The 27,792-nt window shown below is 41.4% G+C and overlaps 1 protein-coding gene and 1 pseudogene across 6 annotated transcripts in view; one reads left to right on the top strand and one right to left on the bottom strand.

Moving 5' to 3' along the window:
- The first annotated feature begins 499 nt into the window (after positions 1-499).
- Positions 500-27,792, top strand: part of nbeaa (neurobeachin a) — a 145,041-nt gene continuing 117,748 nt past the window's right edge. For 3 of the 6 annotated variants that reach the window (XM_088321790.1, XM_088321789.1, XM_088321786.1), the window contains exon 1: positions 501-956. In XM_088321790.1, the coding sequence (XP_088177916.1) occupies positions 687-956 (270 nt within the window). In that variant the 5' untranslated portion in view covers positions 501-686. Of the gene's footprint in view, positions 957-27,792 lie in introns of all 6 variants that reach the window. The other 3 variants (XM_088321788.1, XM_088321787.1, XM_088321791.1) reach the window with 2 other exon arrangements.
- Positions 9,105-9,205, bottom strand: LOC148349187 (U2 spliceosomal RNA; annotated as a pseudogene).

Raw genomic sequence — 27,792 nt, 5'->3', positions numbered from 1 at the left:
TTAACAGCAATTAAGCATACTATGACGTTTTAACAATTTTTTCGATATTTTAATAGCAATTAAACACACAATTTCATTATATCATATCCCAACAATATGAGTTTCTATCGACACTTTTAACAGCAATTAAATACTTCAATTAAACACGTTTGAAAAAAAGAAATATTGTGTAAGATTTTTTTGCATTTTGTAAGGGAAAATACGACAGTTTGTAAGGGCATGGAGCCCTGGAGGTTGACAGGTATGAAAATGCCTGAAATATTTCAGTGTGTGTGCAATGAATCTAAAATATATGAAAGCTTGTATATGGTGGCATCATCGCACTGGCGCAGCTACGCGCGCGTTCACGCACTCATCGGGACCGAGCACGCCTTCTATCAGTGGGATGCGCTAGTGCGCATGCGCGGTCAACGGCGGCCCACTGCAGCCAGGGGGCGTCAACATGGCGCTGTTGGACGCTGGCGTCGACCTCGCCAACTGACTGACACAAGTAGGAGAGAAGAGGAGAGGAGAGAGATAGCCCCCCTCCACGTCAAAGGAAGCCGAGCGCGGTGCGAGTACGCCCGCTTCGCTCGTCAAAGTCCGCTCGGTGTGGTCCTCCTTCCTGCGCGGTGGATGTGTTTGTCCACGCCGCCGAGCCTCAGCCACTAGGGCAGACGTCCTCTCCTCCTCTTCGGAGAGAGAAAATGTCGAGCGAAAAGCCGCTTTCAGCACCACCGGGATCGGCTTGCTTGCTGGCGGCCGCCGACTCCTCCTCGTCGTGCTCCTCGCCGCCTCTTCCGGGGGAGAGGATGCCGTCGACCGCTACCGCCGCCGGCTCCGTGGTTCTCCCCGCCGGCGTCATCAACCCCGCCGTCCCGATCAGGAATATCCAGATGAAATTCGCCGTGCTGGTGGGCCTCATCCAGGTCGGCGAGGTGAGCAACCGGGACATCGTGGAGACAGTTCTCAACCTGGTGAGTAGACCACCTGCCCCGTCTCCGTCACACATTGACTCCTCCATGTTTTATTTGACGCCTCTTGATTCTAAGGATGATGTCATTTGTTTTTTTCCTCTTCTGTTCATGTGATGAAATATCAATTTTAATGAGTGAAGTAAGCGTCCCCTCCCTCCATCTCTTTCCCTCTCATCCTTCTCATCAGGAGCGGCCATTGTTGACTTAATGGCGCCGATAAAAGAATCACCCCCCACCCCCCTTTGTCATCCACCCTCCCCGTTTGCCCCCTTTCTGGTGCCTGGTATAGGTGGTGTCAAAATGCCAAGGTGGACAAAGGCCCACTTAGCATGATGATGCTATACATCGTTTGCATCCGTTGTGGAGGATAGGAGGAGGGTCGTAAGGTTTTTGGATTGGGAGGGGGCATTGCACAAGCCTCCATCAATGAAAAAAAGTGAGGGGAAAGGGAAGCACACAGCCGCACGTGTACTCTCATATAGGTCTAAATTTGAATTCAATTTATTTCAGTCCTGCGTTCCCGAGCATACTTGGGGATGCTACAGCCCTCCCCTCATGTATGCATGCAGGCAGCCATGTTGTTTTTAATCTCAAGATATGACCACAGCCATTTCTTGGTCTTTTTTCATTTTAATACCACCACCCGACACAATATGTCATATTTTCTTGAAGGACAGCCAGAAACAGTTGGAGTGTGCCATTCTGCGATCCCCAGGCCTTTTTTTCACATTCTTCCCAGGTGAAACAAGAATCCCCCCAACGCCACCTTAAAAAAAAAAACGCCGCACAGGAGGCTAATCTAAAGCGCCGGTTGGCCGGGGCTGTGCCGTGCATTTAAAAGCAGGTGGAAAGGCGGGGGAGGGAGAGCTGGGGTGTCTTGGGGAGGTGGGGGAGGATGAGGAGGTGGAAGGATGCTGCAGTGTGCCGGGGAATCATGCAGAGGAAGCGCAGAGATTAGCAGTCCCTACTAGCCTAGTCAAGGATGGTAGAAAGTGTGACAGAAGAGCGTTCCTAATCTGGGAAATTGGTATTTTTAAACAGTGTCGTTCACAGGTTGGGGGGAAAAAACATGTTATTTTTGGAATATGTTGGGCCACTTTCCCAGGAAATACTTTGCACACAGTTTACTGATAATGTGCATTGTACATGAGTAGACTAGTAGGCTACGACGATTGTCATGCCCTTAAAAGATTTACTTGCTTTATGGCCTCCTCATTTTTAAATATATTTCCGATCGTTGATTGGTTTTGGCCATGATACTTAGCCAGAGTAGCTATTCATTTACATTCTTCATATTTCTCAATAATCCCAAACTTTGTTTTCATGTTTTTGCTTTTCCCTTTAGCGTCACAACCTAATGGATGTCCTTATTAGCCTGGTGGATAGGATTCGCTCTACGGTTTTGATCCCAAATACCACCATTGTCATGCATTTTTTTTTTACCAGCTCGATAACCTAGATGGTAGGGCGCCCGCTCCGAGACTGGGAGGTCGCTGGTTCAAACCTCGGCCGAGTCATACCTAAGACTAACAACATTGGTACTCATTGCCTCCGTGCTTGGTGCTCGGCATTAAGGGTAGAAATTGGAGGGTTTGGTCACCTAATGACTCCCAACACAGCAGTTGGGTCTAAAATGGCGGCGCCTTGTTTGGCTTCGGCTGCATCGGCTCGCTACAGTTTAATTGTACTGGTCAGGTGTATCGACATTTCGTTCTGTGTGCATGGTTACAAAGAATGACAATAAAAGTAAATTCTTCTATTCTATTCTATACAGTACAAACTAGAATGGCTGTACGCCATTATACCTTCACTTGCGTTGAGACCCAAAACTATTTTTGCATGGCATTTCCCTTTTTATGCAAGCTGCTGAGTCAGAAAAAAACAAAAAAATGACAAGTCAACTTTTTTGTTTGTTTTCACATCTTGGGTAACCTACCTGACTGCCTGTAAAAGGTGGTGTTGATATCTAATGCCGGTCTGGCCTGGGAGAGTGAAATGTCTTTCTGTGAAAAAAAGTTGAATCAACAAAACAAAAAGTGCTGATTCCCCTTTTGGAGGTGTTTTTTCACATCTTGGGTAACTTACCTGACTGCCTGTGAAAGATGGTGGTCAACAGACAAACAAGCAAATATATATTTTTACATACTTGAATCCCAAACAAAAAACTGTCACCATCCACTGGTGATAGAACTTCAGTATTCAAGTCTTTACGCAGAACACACAATTCTAAAACGCATAAAGATAAATTTATTGGGGGGGGTGGTCCAACCAATAGCATATTGGCATTTTCATGATGCTGTGATACAAATCAATATCAGACCATCATTTTATACGACCAATAGCAGACAGGCATCTCGGAGATGTTTTGGGCCCGTGAAATTAGTTGCTGATAATGTGGTATTGCTCATTTTTGTGTGACGTCACCCGCATCCCTGAATATAAACAGTCGGCCATTTTGGAGGGGTCCACCAGACGCGGTTTGCTGTTGTCATGGGTGTACACTACTTTTGCTGCCTCTTCAAATGAATCTGTATGCATCGTTTCTTTGTGACTAACAGTGCTTTTTCAAGTACTGTTACCCAGGGAGTAAAGGGTAGAGGAAGAACCTCACTTTCTTATTGTGACTTCCAATGTGTGCCGTAAAGCCTAGCTGAAAATAGCTGAAAAATATCTTGTTTGGAGGGTCACTGTATTCCTTGATGATGGTCACTGAAAAAAACCCATAATTTATGAATGAAGCCCGACTATATTTCCCGGTCTGTACCAATAAAGCAGTCAAGAGAAACTGTACCCCCCCCAGAAAAACTAAGGACACTATGGATGTGTTAAATTCTCTTAAAACCCTTAAATTGAACTACCGCAGATGTAAGTCGATGTCTTATTCCCGAGCTCCATTTCTTGCGTCCACTGGCTAATCAGCCCGTGAGGGAATGTTTCTTTTCAATTAAACCAAGGGAAGACAAACGAGAAAGGGAAAACCTCAGCAGACTCCCGACTACCCCCCTTATCACTGCGACCGCACGGGCACCGCCGCACACCGCCGCCGACCATATCGATTCCGTCACCTCGGTGTAACCGATGGCCGGTTTGCCAGATAGCGTCCGATACGTTTGCAGTCCGATGTCCTACCCAGCGGGAAGGAAAAATCCAGGTTGGGTTAACGCTAAATGTACAGACCAATCACACTCACGGAGCTAAATATCATCAGCATCCCAGTTGTCATGGCAACGCTGCTTTTTAGAACACTCACTCGCAAACGTTAGCCCACCTGCTGCTGTCCTGCACTTGCACACTTAAAGCTCCCTACTAGCTTCTTCTTCCAGAATCCACAGTTTTTACTTTGATGCTCTTTGGGTCATTTTCTCCGACCGGCGAGCAGGAAGTCAAGTGCGTTTTTGATTGCCAAAATAATTGAAGTGCTTTTAGCAATGTATCCCTTACCCTGCTTCAGCTCCCGATTCAATTTGTCCACAGTTCCCAGTGTTGTCTAGACAGAATAGATTGAAGTAAATCCATAATTTCTTCCCGCTTTGTGATGCTGACCCTTATTCTTGGTGCCCCAAATCTCAAATCACGGGACAACATGGAAACATTAGCATAGGATTCTAATGTTTCACAGTCTCCGTTGTTACGGATAAAAATATGTCTATAGCCTTGAGACAGCACTTTTTTTTTCTTGATGATAGTCTCTTCTTGGATATAAATTATTTAAAAAATAGGACCACATGTTTTTTTTTGTTTTTTTGGGCTTGAATTAGGGTTGCCGCAAAAAAATTCATAGGTTCTCCTTTTTAGCAGCAGCCCGTTTGTTTTCCCCGTCCACAATTTAGCATGAGTAGTTAGCTAACATTTTTTTTTATTACCTACCCCACAATCTCCCCTTTGCTGCAATGGCCTGTCAACGCAACGGTGACATTGTTTCATTTTCCAAGCTAAATCATCACTCATCTTGCTAACATATAAAATGCCATTATATCTCATTGCTGTGAATAGTGAACTGTTAGGCTCAACAGTTTCTGCTTTCATGTAGAGGTCTGATCTACTTCTGCCGTAGGAGTGCTATTTTGATGGTTAGCTGCGGTATGTTTTTCTTTGACCTTTCACTGTCTTTTCTCCATTGTGCTGTGGTGGCCCTTAATCTCCCCCCGGGTGTAGTGGAGAATTAGTAAGGCTGTCTTAGTTGACCTCAGGGTTTGGTATGTCATCTACACATTTCTGTTGTGCCCTTGTTGTATTGTTGCCCTTAGTCTCATTTTGGATAAAATGATAAAATATGATTTCACACACCTCCTTTTGCTGTTTTCTTGCTCGAGTTGATTACTACTAAAACACTTTTTAATTTTATTTTAAAGTTTGAATCTAGATAAAAGCGTCCCTTCCCCTGCCCCAGTATTTCAAATGGTACAGTCCTGTGCTGTTATGTCATCGTCCATGTAGAGTGTTAAGATTTATCTTGCCCTTTCCATACTTTTGAAGTGTTTTTAAACATCAAACAGCATCAGTGCGTATTTTTAGGTGTGAAAAAAAAAATCCCAGACATTTTTTTTCTGCCTGGGACTTGGTTCCGCATCTCTTTCCATTCTGCCTCGGCCCTGCAGGACGCCTCTGCTCCTCCGGGCCTCGTTATCCTCGTGAACTCTTTTCTCAGGCCAAGGTCACACACAAATACTCTCCCGAAATATTTGAACAAACTCACCTCAACAAAAACATGCTACAGCACAATGCAAGTTACTCTCAAAAGATTGTCTATTTTTGACAGAGCGGCAGGGAAAAATGGCTGCGAATATCACATTTCTCCTGAAAGATCTTGGACTAGGTGTGTTAACGGTAATCCTAAATTCTTAAACATTAAAAATGTGTGGAAATAGTACATACATAATTTCATTGATAAATTCCAATTATTTTCTCAGATAATGCATTTTGAAAACGGCATGATTTGTCTTAGTCATCCTGAGCGTGATGTCAGTGAACCAACACCAGCACAATAGCATTCCAGTTGCTATATTGTTATATCTATAAACTAGTCAAAGAGGTTACGAGTGTTTTAAGTGATGGTAGTTTTTGCGGAGAATGCTTAGGCATTGTGTCACAGGTTGGTGTAGTAATGGTACAACAATGGGCAAGCGGCCAAAAGGGGGCTAACTGGGAAAAAAATACATGGATAGCCTCCCTGGGGGGCTAACCGGGATTGAATAACGAACAGCAACCTCAGCCTGGAATAAAAAGGCAAAGCTGGCCGACCCAAAAACTTGCAGCGAGCGTCCAGGCTAACTGGCACCCAACAACAAGAAGGGTCAACGGCAATGGCAGGGGTCAGGAACCTTTTTGACCCAAAGAGCCATCAAAGCAAAAAATGTTTTAAAAATAAATTGAGAGAGCCACATCATATATTTTCAGACAAAAAAATTTAAAAAACTGCCAAACACGCTCTCTAGACAAAAGCTAATTCTTCAGCACATTTTATTTCACTGTGTGTCATTTGATTGAATCAAATGTATGAAATGATAATAATGCCACATCCTGTGTCCCAAATCAATGTAAATATGCCATTTACAATTTGTCTTCCACCTTAAGTGAGTAGTGTTGAGGCAATTTTTTTCCATGAAATTTGCCCTTAATAAAGGTTTCAAAACGATGTGCATGCAAAGTTCTTTTGTAAAAATGTCACAAATGACTGCAACTGATAAGCATATCGTCATATTCACTTTCGGTGTAGACTGCACCGAGCGAGAGAGAGAGAAGGAAGTGTCTTGCGCTGTGTGCAGGGATTCGCCCACCTGTATTGCTCACCCAATCAAAGTCGTTTGCCAGTGTTTTTATTAATCAGTTTAAATGGTTTCTTATCGAACTTCTGCATTAAGTTGCTTCGGCTTTATATGGACCAAAATCGGGATGAAATCACTTGACTTTGGAACGCCAAAGAGAGATGTGCAATAGTTACATTTTATTTCGGAGCCATAAGTACTCATGAAAAGAGCCATATATGGCTCCCGAGCCATAGGTTCCCTACCCCTGGGCTATGGCAACAAACATGAAGCCGGCCGGGAATAAACAAACTAAGGGACTCGGCAAAACCACCGTTAACACCGGGCTAGCTGATCAAAAACGACGCAGTGGGCAGCCAATGAGCGCCAACCTGGAGCAAACTAAATAGGATAGTTCTCAGCAGCCTCGACGCTATTGAGGAGCTGGCCGGTCAAAATTATACTAACAGCGACACACGTGACAAAAGCGCAAACTAAAAGCCAATATCGCCTACCTCCAGGCATAAATGAGCAGTATGCAATCGCTGTCATTACAATCACTGTCTGTTTCAGAGCTGGCCTCACATGTTGTTTTAATAATATTCACCTTTTTGAAAATGTTCTTCAAATGATTTCACAGCTCGTCAGCAAAAAAGCTGACGAGCTAGACATTTCTAGTGTCCCTCTGGTGCTTGGAAATTTCAGCATCATAATTGTATAAGGAGGGCAGCACGGTGGCGCAGTGGTTATCGCGTGTGCGGCACAGTTCTGAGGTCATGAGATCGAACCTCTTGTGTGGAGTTTGCATGTTCTCCCCGTACTTGCGTGGGTTTCCTCCGGGCACTCTGGTTTCCTCCCACATTCCAAAAGCATGCATGTCAGGTTGATTGGGGCGGCAGTAGCTCAGGAGGTAGAGCGCTCGTCAAGGGATCCCAGTTCGAATCCCAGCTCGTCCGTGTTACATGTCGAAGTGTCCTTGGGTAAGACACTGAATGCCTAATACCCGCAATAAGCAGGTTAGGCTGCAAGGCCGCTATTGGGAAATGTGGAGCACATTGTAAAGTGCTTTGGGAAGTCATTGACTTGAAAAGCGCTATATAAATGCAGATCATTTCATTTCATTTCATTGGCCGGTCCAAATTGTCCCTAGGTGTGAATGAGCGAGTGAGTTGTCTGTCCCTGCGTCCCCTGCCCACTGCCCGAGGATGGCTGGGATGGGCTCCAGCACCCCCGCGACCCTACTGAGGATAAGCGATGCAGATAATGGATGAATGGGTGGATTTGTATAAAGAACACTACACGTTCTGTGCCTAATTCAAAATAATCCCGTTTGGAAACACCTTTAAAGGAATGCAATCAAACGGACTCTTCTTTAGAAAGTATAAACACTTAATATTTCACAAACACAAAAACTTAAAGGCTCATAGATTTTTAAATACGCCGGGAGCAATTAATTATGTACCACATTGCTAATCCCTAAACTAAAGGCTACGCTAAGCTTCTTGTTAGGTCCTTTCACGCCATTGTTTCTACACTATCGTGTTCGAATGTATGCAGCAAATTTAGAGAGGTGGGGAGATGCTTCCATGGTGTGTGTCTTAAGAAGTGTGTGTGTGTTGACACCCCTGCAGTGTAATGAAACGAAGTGTTGTGTATGCCTCACAACTGATTAATGAGAGTACAAAGCGATGCTTTACTGTCCTCCTGCACCTTCTCCTGAGCTACATATTGCTCTTGCAACACAACTGCGCACACACGCACTGCTCCTTTCTTGCGGCCCACACCATTGCCTGGCAGGGCTGATTTTAAATTCATGCTGGCCTAGTTCGCCGTTCTCCCGAGCCGAGGGAGAAGGCACACGTACACACAAGCTCAAGCATCTGCCTTTCCTTGAAGTATATCGAGGTGTCGCTCTTCATCATCAGGCTGCAGACTGCAGCCGAGTGTTGATGCTAACAAAGTAGCGCCCGTGTGATGTCACTGACAATCGCGTTGCCAAGTAAGCCTGTCGGCAGACATGTTGAAGGGGTGAGCGATGCGGTTGTTTCATGACTGCATGTTGTCTCCAGGAAATAGACTCCTCCCAGTGACGGCACCAATGAACCCCGTTCGCACACACGCGCACGGTTGTGAGGCGACGGTTCGGAAGGTTAAACAAGGACAAAGTGGCTGTAGGGTTTGATTACCGTAAATTTCGGACTATAAGCCCGACTTTTTTCCCAAATGTTCAGCCCTGCAGGGGATTTTGTAAGGTTTATTGTTCTATATTCTTTGTCAATTATCCATTATCCGTTATCAGTTAAATCATAATACGCTACAAAGCCAAGGGGCCGAGACACTTGCTCTCAGCCAAGAGGCCGAGTCAGGGTCCTAGCCACAGAGCCATGCAGCGATCAGCGCGAACGCACCGTTCCCGGAGGTACTGCAATACCGGGCCGATGCGTGGAGTGGACAGAGCAAGCTCTTATTCCATCTCCGGATTGCAAAAATCAAATTTACATCATTAGTTCCTCAATTAATTCACGTGCTGACCGTTCCACATCTACGTGGTGCCTTTTTTTGATTCCCAATCGTCACATGCCAGCCTATCTAGGTTTTCATGATTGGCTTGGCCATGCCATTAAATTTGATGTTCAGCCCTGCGGCTTATTCAGTGAAGCGGCCAACTTATGTAAAACACACGTTTGATGCATTGTGAGCGTGTTGGTACCTTTCAAAGGAACGGTTTGGGACGACAGTTATATTATTATTGTTAAAGCTTTGAAAACTCTCTCGGTGTACCGTCTTTCTTCGTAAATATGTGTAACCATGTATAATATGTATTTGCAACTGTATATTTTTGTAATGTATTTATTTTAGAGATTTATTCTGTTATGTGTTCTACGAGCGAATCAAAAAGAAGGGGCGGAGCAAACGCGGGCTGATGGGAAGTGGGGTAAAGCTGAGTTACCGGTAGATCTGTCTGTTGTCGCAGCAGACAATAGTGCATATATATTTTCCCCACCCTTAACTTTGGAAATATACATTTTGTTTCCTTGGATTACTTTTAACGGGACCTGTTACAAGTCTGCATCATACCTTAATTACGGGTATCATTTTCCATTTATGCTGCCGATTGTGCTTCTAAGATTGCCTTTATTTTAATTTAGTTGCAATCGTGGAACTTACAGCCTGGTCTGGGTCAAGCTTGTGATTGTGTCACAAGTTTTAATGCCTGCGCACGCGGCCTGTACAGAGGTGTGGCTTGTGTAAGTACAAAAGTGGCAAATCACCTAGAAAGTGGTGGGTGCGGCTTATAATCAGGTGCGCTCTATAGTCTGGAATTTACGGTAGGTGCATCGATTTTAAATTGTATTGACGTGATCGAAATGGCTGTCAGTGATGCAGCTAATAAACTGTTAGTTTGTTGTAATATTTAGAAAGAAAGAGAGAGAAAGAAAGAAACCCAAAGAGAAATAGAAAGAGAGAAGGAGAGAAAAGATGGCCATCTGTAATGATAAATTAGGCCTCGAACGATATGTACTTTTTAGGATTGCCGTATTATCTGCACGATAAGGCGCACTGGATTATAAGGCGCCCCCTAATGAAATAGTCATATATTTTTCATACATAAGGTGCACCAGACTATAAGGTGCATGAAAGTGAGAGTTACAGCCTGTATTTGTGTATTACCGGTACAGTATGTATTAAAACAAAGATTCAATGGGATTCTAACCATAGCAGTGGCCGTGAGAGCACTGACTCTTTACCACGAGACCACTGGTGGTACAGATGACATACGAAAAGGCATTATAGAAGCGTAGAAATACTGTGATTTGGAGATGAGCTATAATGCCTTATCACATGTCCCTTATGGTGGTCTAGTGTTAAAGTATTGGGGCTCTCACCACCACTACTTGGGTTGAATTCTGTCAATTTTTTTTTGCAAATTTGGTCAGCCATGTTTATAGATTGTATTTGCCGGTATTTACGGGGCACCTGGTTGTAAGGTGCACTTTTAAATTTCTGGACGGATTGGGGTATTAGGTGCACCTGATAGTCCGGAAGATACGGTAATACCGATATTTTCTTCTTTGAATTAATCTGTTTGTGATTTCTGTTAGCTAATTAATCAGCCAAGTTAATCGATCTAGGTATCGGTCCTATACTATAGGGATCAGTATACCTCAGGATACGAGATTAATTTGACACCGATACAGAAAATATAGTATTGTTTTACAATAAATAAATAAATTTGGTCTAGATTGGATGCGCTATAAACAACCTAATAATAGATGTCTATTTGGGACAAAATCATGTCTAAAAAGGGCTGGAAAGCCCCAAAGCCAACGACCAAATTATGTACAGTGTTAGGCTGGTAAGGTCATGACACTAGCATTAGCTGCTAAATTATTTAGCAGTAACTACTAAAGTGATGCTACCGGCTAAGGGGAAGCTATCCGCCAAAGCAATGCAATGCTATTTGCTAGTTTGGCTAGCGGCTCCAAAATATATTTATAAAAGAATAGAATTGGCTTCATGGAAGATATCTTTCAATTATTTGAGATCTTGTTTAAAGGTGGAGGTCAGAATTTGGCAATTTTCTACTCCCTGACGCCATCGTTTGTCTTAAGTCATCATTGTAGCCTCTGACAAGCTCCTTTTTTTGCACGTGCAAGTACGTGCGTTTCTTAGACACGCTTGTCTATACTCTTATTTCATCTTTTTGGGGGGTTTAGATTGGCATTTGGACTTTAGTTTAAACAGGCCTTTTCTTACCTCAACCATTTTCAAGGAATGCTTAACGAAGCAGATATGCTTTTAGGCGTATTTCTTTTTCTGTTGGCATTATTTTGTTTTTTGAAGTAAATATTTTGCACGGTTGGATGCTCTGGATAGTCCTAGATACAACCAAGACATTTTTTGCAGACATTCAGCTAATTTAATGACGGTCAGGGAACGAAAATGGTGAGTTACACTAGTTTTCGGGTACCTTGTTTCAGTCTATTTCTTTTTCAGCACTCCCATTCATAGTTAGCACATGGGTAGGTGGCGGCAGTGGCTCCGCCAGGGTGCCTGTCGGTAATCGTCTTCCGCCTCGCTTCCTCCACTTGAACAACCAGGACGGATGGAGGTTTTCTTTTTGCAGCAACAGCAGTGGTGACTCATCGTGTCACCCTCTCCCGCCTCCTCAGACCCCCCGGAGGGTACATAACGAAGCTAATGTTTACGTCCCCGTGAGTGGTCGCACACAGTGATTCAGTTGATCGCAGCCCACATTTTGTGTTTTTTTTTTTAGGTTTTTAAACACGAGTATGCTATGGAGTGTATTATGGGATAGGAGGACACCAAATTCGATTTGGAAGTGCATATTTGCTATATTTTACGGGCTGTAAGGCACATCCAAAAACATCAACTCGGCCAGAAATTTGAACATGAGCTTTATAAGCCGGTGTGCCTCATATAAGATGAAATCAGAAACGCATTACCATATTTGTTAAATTATTAATCGGTCGATACATTTAGTGCCGACCACGATTGCACAACAATAGTGGCATCCAAACTGGATAGCAGTAGTAAGAGCACTGAATCTTAACTACTAGGATGCAAGCAGGGTTGGGTTACTTTAACTGGATTACTTTCAATTACTTTTGGATTACTCCAATACCAAATATGCTAATAAAAGACAAAAGAAACTAAATATGAATACAATGACTCAATTTTGTGCAGGCTTGGGGAGTAACAGAATACATGGAACGGCAAAAATGATGTTGGCAAGCTGTTTGGATTTATTTTTATTTTGTTTCTGTCGCATCTTATGTTAGTTTTGCCGGAGATCAAAGAGATCAAAGCCAGGAGAGAAAGCTTACCACGTGTATTCCATCCACTAGATTCCATCCACTAGACCAGGGGTGTCAAACAGGCGGCCCGCGGGCCATGTCAGGCCCGCTAAGGGATTGAATCCGGCCCGCGAGACAACGCTGAGGGGAGTGCTAGAGAAAAACGAGCTGCAGGTTGAAGTATGTCCACTTGATGTTGTCAAAGCCAGGTGCCACTAACAAAGACGCTGTACTTGTATTTCTTTCCCTCGCTCTCTCTTTTTTTTCTCCCTTTTTCTCTCACTCTCACTCTCTGTCTCGCTCTTTTTCTCATTCTTTGTTTCTCTTTGTCTCTTTCTCTGTGTGTGTATTTTTACCTTCTTTTGCTCTCTCTTCCTTTTTTCCTTTTCTCTCTCTTTTCTATCGTTCTCTCTCTCGCTTGTGCTTTCCTGTTCTATCTTTTTCCTTTTCTCCTATTTTCTCTCCTTCTCTCTTTCTATTTCTCTTTGGGTTTCTTTCTTTATCTCTCTTTCTTCCCCCCTCTCTTACTGTTTCTCTTTGTACCTTTTTTGTTTCTCACGTTCTCTTTCTCTTTTCTCTTTTGCTCTCTCCCTATCTCTATTTCTTTGTCCCACCCTCTCTTTTTCTCTTCCTCTCTTTCACTCTCTTTTTCTTTCTCTCTAATCTACTGTTTGTTCTATCGTGTGGCCCCCGAGTTAAAATGAGTTTGACACCCCTGCACTAGTCCATTAAGGATGAAGACGACTTATGAAAAGGGCTTATCTCATTATTACACTATTTTCAGTCACAGTACCAGAAGTAATGGTGCTTTTCCACTACATGGTTCCAGCTCGCCTCGCCTTTTTTGGTTTTCCATTATGAAAAAAGTACTTGTGCCCTGGTTCCTGGCATCGTCTTTTTCCGTACCACCTCTGTCGAGGTTCCAAAACAGTGTCCAAGGACTAAAACATGATGTCAGTCACTGCTGGCCACTGATTGGTCAGAGAAGATCGTCCCATGAGGTCAAGCTAAAGCTAAGGAGCCATTTTGTTTCGGTGTATTGCCTGAACAAAATGCTAACTTTTTTCGAAGTATTGCTAAAATCGTATTGTTTACGATTTGACAATTCTGCCTCATTTTCAATTGACAAGGTACAGTCGATAAAGGGATCTAGTGGCAGTTCACCAGGAGAAACACACAACGAAAAGGTGTGGTTCGAAGGGTAAATATGGAGGTGGTTCAAACAGCTGGATGGTAAGCATTATTTATTTAAGAGTTTGCAACTCTGTGCTCTTTACCTGAAAGCTTCCTTTTATGTAGTTGGATGTATATCTGAAAGTACAGTTTTGAAAGAAAGGCTTTAGGCAGCAAGGCAAAATTTTTGAAATTAGAAATCAGCTCAGATGACTCGACTGGCCTAGTCGAGTACTTAAATAATATTACATTTTCGTTGGAATATAAAATACAACACATATTAAAATCTGTGAGATCAGTTCACTAGATTCAGCTCTAACTATTGCTTATTAGAATGTGTATGCTATTTATGTGGATTTCAGATCTTTCATTTTTTTGCAAAGTCGCCGCCAGGGACCCGCAGTTTGGCAATGAGTGGTGATGCTATCCTGTTATCCCATTCCTCGCACATAATGTGTTCTGCCCCGAACAGTTCTGATATGAATAATGTGAAAGCACATAGGCGCAGTGGAAAATAAAGCAGAAAGGCTGTTGGTGTCAGGACCAGAATGGAAACAGGACCCACTCGCGTAACGTTTCTCACAGTTTTATTGGGAAGAAGGGAAAGGATCCGGTGATCGCTGGGAGCAGCTCGCTTTGAACGCTGAAGTGGGACATCCGTGGCAAGCGATGGCGGTGTCGGGAACGGCAAAAACGGTTCAGTAGCCGGGATAGAAGAGCAAAAATGTGATTGGGATCGGAAAAAAGTCGAAGGCCAGGAGAGGAGAGTAGACGTGGTCAAGGTCAAAAACGGATCGTTATTTTGGACTGGAGAACAGACGTGGTCAAGATCAAAACAGGTTGTAATTCGGGACTGGAGAGCAGACGTGGTCGAGATCAAAACAGATCGTAACGGGAGACAAACAGGAGCAAAAAACAGGACAGGCGAAAAAGGACTTGCCGTGTAAAAACAGAGATTTGCAGACGGACCGAAAAAAGGGGACTGACAGGACAGAGCTCCCATCCTGACAGGGAGCCAATCTGTCAACAAGCTGCAGCTAGCGCCACACGGGCAGGGCCAATTGGACGCCATGGCAACCGTGACACACACGGGTGCGGCCAATTGGGCGCCATGGCAACCATGACTGTTGGGGCATTGTTAACACAAACTCAATATAGAAAATGTCACTTTTCTAAGGCCATTTAGAAATGTATTTTTAATTTTCATTGGCTAAACAGTCTTATTATTTGACAGTGCAACACCTATTATTCATACGGTAATTTTTTTGTTAAACAAAGAAAATGCTTTAGCCTGTACAAACCATTATTTTTTCTGGTTTCGATGCGTAATGGAGTATTTAATTGAATAATAATTGTAAAGAATAAAAATACAGGTTTCTACTTCGCGAGTTTCGTTCATTACTGGTTCTTTTGGGAATGTTACCCCAGCTTTAAAAATGGTTTCAATTCCTGTCAATTAGAAGAGGCTTCATTTAGTGTATAGTCTTTCTATAGCTAGATGAAAGCTGACAGTTGTTTGAAAATACTATAAAGAATTACTGATTTATTATGTGTATTGTATTATTGTAACCTTAGTTGTCTTGGGTTAATTATGTTGTGATAGGTAAAATCAAATCCTATTTATTGATTTTCAAAAAGAAATCACCATATACCACGCACTATGTACTGGCCTGATGTTCCCGGTATCCGTGATCGACGATGGCGATTTCTTTCCCCGGTGAAGTTGCTTCATGTGAATAAGCAATGCAAAATTAATTTAAGCCATTGAGCAGCATCCTGCTAGACCAAGACTCAAGTTCTCAGTGAAAATGCTAGCGTCTGACTTGTCCTGAGGGCGTACTAATGAGGCAGCGTGGCGTTACCAACGTGAAAAAGCTGACAGAGGATAACGTGTTTGGATGCACGGTTCGAGCGTTGGGTTTGATGTACAACCTAGGAAATGAAACGATCAAGAAGTAATTCTATTCCGTGGTCTCAGTGTCTACGCAGCATGTACAAGACTCGTACACGGACATTGCTTCGATTAATCGTCCATTCTGTGAGGAATGCAGTTGCAAAACTGGAGTTTTGTGTGGTGTCAATTCTAATGTTGTCTTGGCCCTGGCCCATAGGATTAGTTTGCATCTTAAACCAGCTGCTGTATGAGGAAAAAAAATGATTTTTTTTATTAGAAACTCCTTCATTTTTGTAGTCAGCTGCATCTAGCTTAGGATTTAGACAGTTCAGGCCCCACTGCAGTGTTGTTTAAACCGGTATACTACGCAATGTATGTCACTTTGTAAGAAAGTAAGGCTTAGAGTTCAGACCCAACTATTATGCCACCTAATCAGGCGACAGTAACAATAATGTATGATTGTGAATGAATATCTGAACACTATGTTGCTCAGATGTGAACCGGGCCGTGGGTGGTTTGGTACAGGGGTACATAAAAAGAGCAATGATTGATGAGCTGATAAATACCGCTGACCACATTTGCTCACCATTAGATGCAACAGGATCGAACCCAGATCGCAGCAATGACAGCGCCAGATTCCACCCATAAGACCATTAGGGATGTAGATGGAATAAGAAAAGCCATTAGCTTTTATCTCATCAGCGAACTATTTTTACCCACTGTACCACATTGTACAACATTTTAACGGAGCATTGGGGGAAAGAGTTCAGCCAAAACAAGGTTCTACAACGTGGCACAGAGTAAAATTGGTGTGATGATGAGATTTAATCTAATGCATTTTCCTTTGTCATTTAGATATATAGTGGTCTAGTGCAGTGTTTTTCGACCAGTGTACCGGGGCACACGAGTGTGCCGTGAGACCTTGTCTAGTGTGCCGCTGGAATTTGCCCAATTTTATCTTTCCCAAAAATCAGGCCGTTATTCAGTATTTTTGGAATCTTCAGACGAGGAACTGTAATAGTCATCCATATCAGTAGGTGGCAGTAGATTTTTAAAATACAACACAGTACATTTAATAACTTAATGTGTTTAACAAAGAGGTTTAAGATTGCATTAAAAATAAAAACACAGATAAAGCACATAATTATTTTTTATTTTAAGGATTATTTTCTTGTTTTTATATAATAATGATCTGCTTATGAGGTAGTACAGTGAATTTTTGACATAACTTCATTTTCAAACATTTTTGACGGACGTTGTGCCTCGGAACTTTTTCATAAATAAAAGTGTACCTTGGTTCAAAAAGGGTCGAAAAACACTGAGCTTGTGAATACACAGTAGATGTAGGCTTAGTATTATTCTTATTTGTATTACTGTCTTTATTATAATTAATGTCATCACTGGGAACAGAAAACTTGGCGGACCGCTGATCAATACAGTATAAAAGAATGAGAAACTTGTGTTTGCTTTTGGGACATTTTGAGCGATGTATGGAACTTGAGGACTTTTCTCTGATTCGCAGCAGGCATCATACTGCAGTTATTTCAGGACCAACTAAATTGCCAATTTAGGAGAAAATATTTCATGATGTTAACAATAAAAACTCAAATGGTCAGAGTTGTAGCCTGCTACACTATTCTTTTTATGCTGGATAAAAACCAGTAGACGGGGTAATCAATTCAGGCCCTACTAGTTCCCTGCCTAAATGGCTTCATTTGGTAGGGAACGAAATAATTTTGTGTGATGAGATTGAAATGATGACCAAACCATGTTGTTTTGCAAGACACAGAAAGGGCAATTAATTCAGGCCCAACTTGTTTGTTGCCTGAATGGGCTATTCCGTCTCATGATGGCGGATTATTGCGCCGCTGATCCTCTGCCCGCTTTTGGCTCAATAGAACACTGCTCGCTATTGTTTCAGCGCACACGACTCGACACGCATTCGAGGGTCCTATTGCGCAAAACGCGTATGAAGGTCCTATCAGCCCGAAAAACAAACAGCTTAGCGATGGTGAACCGGCAGCAGGCTGCTCTGAATTAGGTCTGCGGGGCTTATGGAACAACCGTCCAACTCTTGAACCGAGGATCTGGGTAGAAGCCCAAAGAAACGATGTTTATGGTAGTTTTGGAGAAAAGGCCTGCCATTTCTTTGTGTAACAATACCTCGAAAAACTAACTTTTGTGGTGGGATTTTGAGATAACGATCAAGGATTTAAAATTGCTTGAATTTTGGTAAAGTGCCTGTAAATGCCTGAAATGTTTCCCAACAAGTCTGCTTTAAAATGAAGCCTACAGTGCTCTCTGATGTCTTTGCTTTCCCATTGCATTTCTTCTTCCCTCGTGATTAACGGCAGCTGGTATTAGTTTGTATAGCATTGTCATATGAAGTGTCATTGGCGCCTACGGGTCATGCTCAAGAGGACAGGTGCATGCTACACCTAAACAGGGCACTATGAAAAGTGTTTCAGTGCAAGGATTAAGTATCAATTATGGACATTTATTATGGGCCTTGCAAAAAAATAAGCTATATATTGTAATGGGAAGAACTTCCTGCACCTGAAAATGTAAGCTATAAATTACTGTCATTATTACCCAATACTCATATGGGGAGAGATTTGTCTCAAGATCTAAAAATCATATTAATATGTCTTAAATGCACACGCAAGAATTGCATATGTAAATATCAGATATATGTGTGGCTCTGCATAATACACGATTCATACCAGATTTCTTCTTTTAATGGTACTGGAGAATTTGCAAAAATGACATTTAAAGTACTTAAAAAGTCTTAGAATTTGGCTATAAAGAAGGTGTACCATCCCTGGTGGTTTAACAGATTGTACGTCTATTACTCCAGCGACATGGAAAACATATGTGTGTTTTGCTTCCAAAAGAGACTATATGTCATGATCCTGCATCTGAAAAATGGATCCCATAAACTAGAAAACAACATTTACACTAAATCAATCAGTTTTTAATCGTCTTCAGAAACAGAACAACACAGTTTACTGGGATCTTCAGAATTCAAAGAAATCAAAGCTAGTCTACCACAGGCTCAACTACACATCCTTACTACTGTACATAAATTTGAAACATAAACTAGTTTTAATTGAACAAAACATGAGAGAAAGAAGACACAGAATACATTTGGACACATACTGTAATAGTTCTACCTGAAGAAAAACATGAAAGGAAGACAACCTCGATTATGTTGGAATATAAAGTACCGTATTTTCCGCACTATAAAGCGCACCGGGTTATAGGGTGCACCGCGAAAAAATTGTTTTTGGTCCTATATTTTCCATACATAAGACGCACCGGATTATAAGGCGCTACAATGGGAACGTCGACAAAACAGTCAGATAGTTCAGTCCAACTGATTACCCCCTTATCATTCCCGAAGCTTGCAAGGACGCAAATACGTGTCGAGAACACGTGCGGATGCGGTGTCCGTACGATGTCACTCAAATGCATCGTTCCAAATATCATTCGGAAGGTTAAAGTCTTGGGATTCAAGAAATGGCAACCATTCCTTAGTTTCTATTTTCTTTTTCGCTCGCAACTTTACTGTGCATATGACAATGAACACTTGGAATTGAGTTTAATTTAAAAATAGACACTCCATTCCATCCATTATCTGCACTGCTTATCACAGAAACATCGAGTTCAGTCTGAAACAAGATACAGGGAAAATATATAGCCAGAGTAGCCCACCGAAGTCGTTGTGTTCAATAATAATGTGCAGCCATGGTCCTCTTATATCCGTGAGTTTAGTAAATCCAGGAGAATAAAATACAAATACAGAATAGTAAAAAATGCTTTCTGTATGCCGTCAACCACGTGCTATACACATTCATCTTTTTCAGCCAATTGCAGGCTTTGTTTCGCCCCTTTAGCCAATGCCAGCCTGTAAATGATAAAAAGGATCCGCCCCTTGACCTCCGAATAACTTTAGCCAATGGTGATCGATTCAACTGATGATTGACACATCTTTTTCGGCCAATTGCAGGCTTTGTTTTGCAGCTTAAGCCTATGCCAGCCTGTAAATGATAAAAAGGATCCGCCCCTTGACCTCCGAATAACTTTAGCCAATAGTGATCGAATGATGATTGACACATTGGTTAGCCAATGAAACGCCGGTAAATAAATCCCAGCATACACCGCGGACTACTTGGCGTTCGGGGAAAATCTAGTCGGCGGATGCAAGTTAGTTGGAAGACTTTGCAACTTAATATTGATCCATAAATAAGGCGCACTGTATTATAAGGCGCATGGTCAGCTTTTGAAAAAAATAAGGGCTTTTAGGTGCGGCTCATAGTGCGGAAAATACGGTAGTTCTAACTGAACAAAACACTAAATCTTAATCACATGTGGATAGAATAACTACATAATAATCCAATACTAACCAGCTCTAACAGCAAAAAAACATGAAGAAGATGACACAAGAAACATTCCGACGCTAAGACAGAACGACAGTGCCATAATGACAAGACTATGAAATATAACGAAGGCACTCAAACTAGATCTACCTAAACAAAAGACACGAAGAAAGGGGAATTGTCGGCTACGTTGGTAAATGAAATAACTTTAACCGAACAAAACGTCAAGCATAAGGATTAAAGTATATTTCATGATTGTTCTGACCTCCAGCTATTTACTCTGATATCTATAATTTAATTTCGACTTTCTGGCTCACGTTTAATTTCCCGGAGAAAGAGCCGAAAACCCCGGCTCTCTAAATTTGAACGAGAAAAAAGATGTAAATTTATTCATGAGAATTTTTTTTTTGACAAGGGGAGGAAGGGGTGGGTTGCTATAAGCAAACATACGCTTCCCTATTCTGTTCCATCAATACTGTAAATACAATTTTATTTTCTTGTGCCTTGAGAGAAAATACACCAAGGTGACTCTCTCATATGGATTAATAACCACTTTTCAAATGATGGAAAAAAAAAGTGAGCATGAAAATCTGTATTCAAAACTACATTTTTTTATTATTATTTTTTATTAACAAAACACAGCTCAATTGGTTGTACTGAATCCCTCGTTTATGGCGATTAATGGTGACCAGCATACACGAGATCCGTAAATTCTCGTATTACAGTACCCCCGGTCTCCCCGGATTCGCTGTGCCCTCTGCTCCCAGCAATAATCGACAGTGGATAATGGATCGCAGGTGCTATTGATTTTAGGTGGAAAGAATGGAAAAAAAAGAACCATCGCACATGACGCAATTTGGCTCTCGTCGCCCACTCTCGGCAGTAGTCGACCGGGAATAATGGATTGCAGCCAGAATAGTGTAGTTCATTTTAGGGGGCCCAATGGCACGCTTCGAAAACAATATGGATCTGCAAACCCATGCTCTTAGCTAGGGCTGCACGGTTTTGGAATAAAAAACTTAATGTGAATTTTCAGACCAGTATTGCAATTTCTTTGCTATTTTTTTTCCTGACATGCTTAACCTTAAGAAAAAAGGTGCCCTGTTCTGGGGATCTTTGTTAGGGTTGCTGTCTCCTGACACATAGCGTCCTGCTCGCAAACTTTGCCTCGCCTTTATTGCCTCTGATTAAACCCAAAATGTGACAAATAATCCATCACTCAAATAACAAAGGGGAAAAAACAGGAACATGTAACTATAAATACTTGAAAAACACAATCGCATTATGTCTCATCGCAATATCAAGATTTGGGTGAATGGTGCTGTCTTACTCTCAACAGTAGTTTAGAGTGGATAATGGATCACGGCCACAACTGTGCAATTCATGTAATGCGGGTCAGAGCCGCACACCTCCTGACAAAAGTGCCTTCTGATGTTTCCCACTTGCAGCAGTATTAGATAATAGGGATAATAGATCACGGCAATACGAGTGCAGTTTGCTTTTTGGTAGAAAGAAAGGCAAAAAAGAGCCGCCAGGCCTGGGGAAAATACACCCTTCAGTTAACCTATAAGAGTCACCTTTACTTTGCTTTCTGCCATTTTTGTTGAAATGTCATGCTAACAAAAGAGCCATTTGCCTTTGCATTTTGTAGACGACAAAAGTCAGAATTGGTGTTTGTGTTTGTGTGTGTGAGAATATGTTATTTTTAATCAAATGAGAGCTTGTTTGCTAAATTGGCGCTAGCAGCTCCTCGGTAGCGCAGTGTCAGTCTTTGAGGCCGTCCCGCCAACTGATTGAAAGTGAGAGTCCCCTTCTAGGCCCGTGGTGGTTATCATTTTTATGCATAACTCTTGCCATGTGCAAAAATGCCAGCAAATAGCTCATTTGTAATTGCACCCATGCATAGAAAAAACATTCTTTTCATGTTTTAGCGATACAATCTGCAGGTCTTTCCAGCTGAAATGAAGCGCATGCTGACTATCTCTTATCTTCAATGTTCAAATGTACGGTGCAGTTCGTCACACTCGCGTCGCCTTCAGGCGCTTCTCGGCAGCGTCTACTGCGTTGTCGTCTGAGTAAATCCCTTTCCCAGTATCTAACGGATGAACATTCCCAGAAGACTTTTGGCCGGGAGTCTTCGCTCAAATGATTAGATGAGGACATGTTGTCTATTTCACTCAAGTTTCCTGAAACTCATCGTATCGGGTTAATATTCAGCTTTTTGTTAAACTTTAATAAACTCGTGTTCACTCTCTAATGAATACAGCAGGTTTTCGGTTGGGTTTATGTTAACCTTTCACATTACAGACTCATATTACATATCATTTACCGTATTTTTCAGACTATGACCTGAAAACCCAAAATCAATTAGCTAGAAATTCGAAAGTGTGCCTTGTTGTTAAGTTTTAACTTTAGTGGACACTCAATAAGGAGAGAAGACATCAATGGGTTTCGAACTTGCAAGCAGGACAGAGAGGGAACCCTTTAGAAAAGGAATTCTCCATTACCGTTTAAGGCCCTCCCCTAAGTCCATTCTTTATATTTCATCTTCAAGGTTACGGAAAGCAGATCATCCCTAAAGGGTATGGGAATCAAAGAACGGCAACATGATTGGCTGATATCGACAATGATAGTCAAAACTTTGGACAACAGGGCGCAATCATAATCGAAACAAAAGAATGGCTTCCTACGGATGACAGAGTGTCCAATAACAAACTTATCCCTTACAATCAATCATTTGCCTATAGATTAGAAAATACTGAAGTAAAATGTCTCATCTCATCTCATTAGCTACACCGCTTATCCTCAGTAGAGTCGCGTGGGTGCTGGAGCCCATCCCAGCAATCATCGGGCAGTGGGCAGGGGACACCCTGAACTGGTTGCCAGCCAATCGCAGGGCACACAGGTACAGACAACTCACTCGCTCATTCACACCTAGGGACAATTTGGACCGGCCAATTCACCTGAAATGCATGTTTTTGGAATGTGGGAGGAAACCGGAGTGCCCAGAGGAAACCCACGCAAGCACGGGGAGAACATACAAACTCCGCACAGGAAGTCTGGAGCTGGATTTGAACCCACGCAGGAGGTTCCCAAGACATGAACTGTGCCGCACATGCGCTAACCACTGTGTCGCCGTGCTGCCCGAAGTAAAATGTGTAATTGCATAATTAAATTGACATTAATATTTTTTGCATGAAAGAATATTTAAATTGAAGAAAGTAAAGAATGCAAAAAGATTAATTAAAAATGTTTCACTATATATTTGTATTATATCGGCATCGTTGCTGCTATTCCAAAAAGTCGTACCTCCATTTTTATCTCATTTGTTTTTTTATTTTTGCTGGAACAGAATATTTACATCGAGCAATTTATATATATAAGTGCTGCTATCATAAAAATACCTTTTTTAATTATTTTTTTATTATTTAAAAAAAAATACATTTATTTTGGAAAAAATGCTAAAAAAGAATCATCAGCCAAGCATGTTGCTGTTCTTTGTTTACCACACCCTTCAGGGCAGTTTTGCTTTTGTAACCTATAATATGTAAAAAAACTAAAGGGCTCTGGAAAGGGGTGGGATGTCTTATCTGAAGGCTTCTCTCCCTGTCCTCCTTGCAACTTCAAAATCCATTGATGTCTTCTCTCTTATTTTTGAATGTCCACTAAAGTTATCAGACATACTAAGAAACCAAAGCTGATAAAATATTGTTTTTAATGTATTTTCCTGGCGCTTAGTGTTTCTGATTTATGATAATTTCTCATGCATTATTGTTCCCCTCCTCCTTTTTGGTTTTTATGTCTCTGCTCTAGTAAATTTGAACGGTTTGAAATACAAACTATACAGCTGGCAAATAGTCAACGACGTGATTTATTAAAACATCTTGGCTCAAGACCAAGATTAGAGACGGCAAACATGATAATTGTTAAAAAAAAAACAACAACCCTCTGAATACAGAAATTGCCCCGCAAAATATCTGTCAAGGAAATAATAACATTTTCAACCATGCTACTCAGCACGCGATCGTTCGATGTGTTTTGCGTCTTGACATTTTTCAAACGAGGCCTCAATCCACAGCAACAACCCCCACTCGCGAATGAGATTCGGCGAAAGCGGCCGGGGGGCACAGGAGGTCAATTGTTTCATCTCGTCTGCCATCTGTGGGCACAAGGCCCCATGGGAAATGCAGTTCAGCCCCATTCCCCCGCCCCCTTTGTTTTGAACGCGTGTGCACCCCCGCTTGTGTGTCATTCTTCATCACCATCACTGGAGGATGAAGACATGACGCATCTGTTGTCTTGTACGCCGTAAACCCCCGCCGGTGCCATTCAATAGCGACTTAATTATCCATTAAACAACTCAAACGTGCATTCATTTCACGTTAGAATGTCTTTGTCTTGCCATTTGGCGGGGAGGGGGGTTCTCGTACTGTGTTTTCCGCACTAAAAGGCACACCCAAAACCCCCAAATTGGTGAGAAATTTGAACGTGTGCCTTATGTGCAGGACAACATTTAAATTGTGTTATCATATCTGTGCAATTATCAATTCATTGTATTGCATGACAACAGGTATCGGACCGGATGGTAATAGTCAGAGAACCAAATCTTAACCATCAGGGCTGCTAGGGACATGGATGGTTGTTCACAACTGCATAAACTGAAAACATATCTTGAGACTATATCCTTTTGCTTTTGTTAGATGGAACTGTGAAAAAATGTATACTTTTGCACAAAACTACGACAATTATATATACAAATATCTTGTGAATCATATTGGGTTTTTTAAATTGCTGCTGCTAAACGTTATTGCACATTTCTATTGCACTATTATTACAATGCACTAATCTTCTTCATTGTATTTTTATAATTATTATAACTCAGGCCAGTTTTTCGAAGCAGTATGATGCAATTTTTTTTTTTTGCCTATTCATCCTGATAGTGTTTTATCTTTTTTCTCTTCAAAGTTTTTATTCCATGTTTTAACCTGGAGTGCCTTGTCTAATCTCGTTGCATACAATGTTTCTCAATGTTGATATCAATGACAATAAAGACCATTCCAGTCTATAATATTGAATGCAAAAAGAATCGAATCTAGATCGTGGTGGGGAGAACACTGGATCCTATCCACTAGATCAGTGTTTTTCAACCTTTTGAGCCAGGTCATGTCTTTTACATTGGAAAAATTTTGCGGCACACCACTAACCAAGAATGTTATAAAATGACACTGAACATTATCTTTAATTACAATATAATTGATAATACTCCCTGTTTTTACAGCACAAACACTTGACAATGACATAATATTTGCAGATGATGATTCATGAATGTTTTATGAAATTTTAAATTTTATAAGTGACATTGGATAATTTCTCAGGACACACCCGACGATCTCTCATGGCATATTAGTTTGTCGCAACACAGTGGTTGAAAATCCCTGCACTAGACCACTGTGGATACTGGCGACACATGAAAAGACATTAGGTCATCACACTGATTTTAGTCGCGGTATTAGATATGTTTGAGTAGAGAGAATGTTGTTCCAGTCTTCCTCAGCTCAAACTAAACATTGTAAGTGAAAAAAACCTTTTGAATACGAGCGGCCATACGTATCTTTATATATTTCAGGGCGACCGAATGATTTCCCACGATGCCGTTTTCATAAGTCAGTTCAGAACAACGGAAATTTTCCTTTTCCTTTTTTTGTCATTCAGTTCAAAAACGCAAATACTTTGAATTCAACAATATTCTCATGGACTGGCCTAATAACATCAACATTTTGGTACTGTGACTAAAAATAGTGTGATGATGAGATAAAACCCAATGCCTTTTCATGTGTTGTCTGTATCCCTAGTGGTCTAGTGGACAGGATCTGGAAAACGCAACACTGTGATTTGGGTTTATTTCCGTTTAATCCAATGTTATGCAATTGTGATCAGTGATATATCCTGACTGATCAATTTATTTGCAAATACCGTTCTTTTTAGTTTTTGTTTAGTGTAGCTTTAATTCTATGGGGCTTATAGATTGGTGCGTTTTATACTGCATTGAATAAAAAATAATTGTGATCTGTGATACAGTGAAGAAAATAAGTAATTGAACACCCTGCTATTTTTCTTCCACTTAAAAATCATGGAGGGGTTTGAAATTTTCATCGTAGGTGCATTTTCACAGTGAAAGAGATAGACCAAAAAGAAAAATCCAGAAATCACAATGCATGATTTTTTAACAATTTATTTGTGCGATAGAGCTTCAAATAAGTATTTGAACACCTGTGTATCATCTAAATTTCTGACCCTGAAAGACCTGCTCGTCTGCCCATTAGAAGTCCACCTGCATTTTGATTTCTGGATTTTTCTTTTTAGTTTATCTCTCTCACAGTGGACATGCACCTACGATGACAATTTCAGACCCCTCCATGATTTCTAAGTGTGAGAAATAGCAAAATAGCAGGGTGTTCAAATACTTATTTTCTTCACTGTGTATTCCAATTGATCAGTCAATGTATGAATTCTGTACTTATTTGTTAGTCTTAATTCCATGTGCCTTTTAGTCTGGTGAGCTTTTTATATATAATTATTTTAAAAAAAACTAAAGACTATTTTTGGGGAGGAAGTCAGAAAAATAAACCGCCTACTGTTTCTCATTGAATTTTGTGATACCCGGTGGGTGGACAGTATAGGCAAGTCTGGGGGCATGCTTCCTTGTAAGAACATTTTGTACATTATAAAATCAAACGCATCAATTTGGTACATTTTTAGAGCAAAATCAGGAAGCTAAATCGATGATGAATGTGTGCCCTTGTAAAATATTGAATGATGAATTCACTTGTTATGAAAGGCAGGAGACAGGAAACCAGACAGGACTTAAATGCAAAACAATTTGCTAGTCATCTAGTCAGACTAAAAATAACTACTTTTGTTTTGATGGCAATAGCGTACTATTTTAAGGTACTGTATTGACAACTTAAAAGATCAAATCACTGTGATTTTGTAAATGACAGCTTTAAACATCTGTATCGCTGCTTTTGTAATTGCTGCTGTGACAGGATGTCGGTTCTTCTTCAATGGTTTACAGGAGGTTATTTTAACACGTAACTGAGTACATCAATCAAATTTGAACTCATGAGCTAGAGTTTGGGCCCGTTTCCGCCAAAGCCTTTTCCTGTTCCATGCAAATGTTTGTAATTTCTTGCAATGGCGCAATTTGACGCTGTTGAAAACGCCAACCATGCAACGAGGCACTAGGCAGGGTTTCTGCGCGGAAGGCTCGGCGCTAAACTTTTTTGACCAGGTTACCGATATTTAAGAAATGATCAACTCGGGGGAAACATGCGACGCTCTTCAATGTCACATTTTACCCAACCATCTAATGACAGTGCCGGCGGGGCGGGAGAAACACAAACACACACCATGGCGTTTTCCATCATTTATATGATGAGCAATCTGAAAATTATTTTGACTGACTTTGCTTCTACGGTGGAACTTCGGTTTTCGAACGCCTCTCAGTTCGAACAAATCGGAGTCCGACCAAAAATTTCAAGAAATTCTTGCTTCGCTGTTCGGTCAAAAAATCGGAGTTCGAACGCCGGTAATGCGTGAGTGCGTATGCTAGGTTGCGATGCTGAGCGGCGTACGGGTGTTTTAGCCCCTTATTATGCCTCCGAAGAAAGTCAGTGCAAGCAGCAAAGTTGCTACAGGTGAAAAAAGAAAAGTAATAGCAAAATATGAAGGAGTTGTGCGAGTGTCTGATCTTGCTAGGGAATACAGCATGGCTAAATCTACGATCAGTACGATACTAAAGAATAAGGAGGCTGTAAAATCTAGTGA

Source organism: Urocampus carinirostris, chromosome 17, assembly GCF_059441175.1.
Source record: "Urocampus carinirostris isolate Australia breed hairy pipefish chromosome 17, RoL_Ucar_1.0, whole genome shotgun sequence".
Taxonomy (NCBI): Eukaryota; Metazoa; Chordata; class Actinopteri; order Syngnathiformes; family Syngnathidae; genus Urocampus; species Urocampus carinirostris.
The sequence above is the reverse complement of the archived record's forward strand: the minus strand, read 5'-3'. Positions and strand labels throughout refer to the sequence as shown.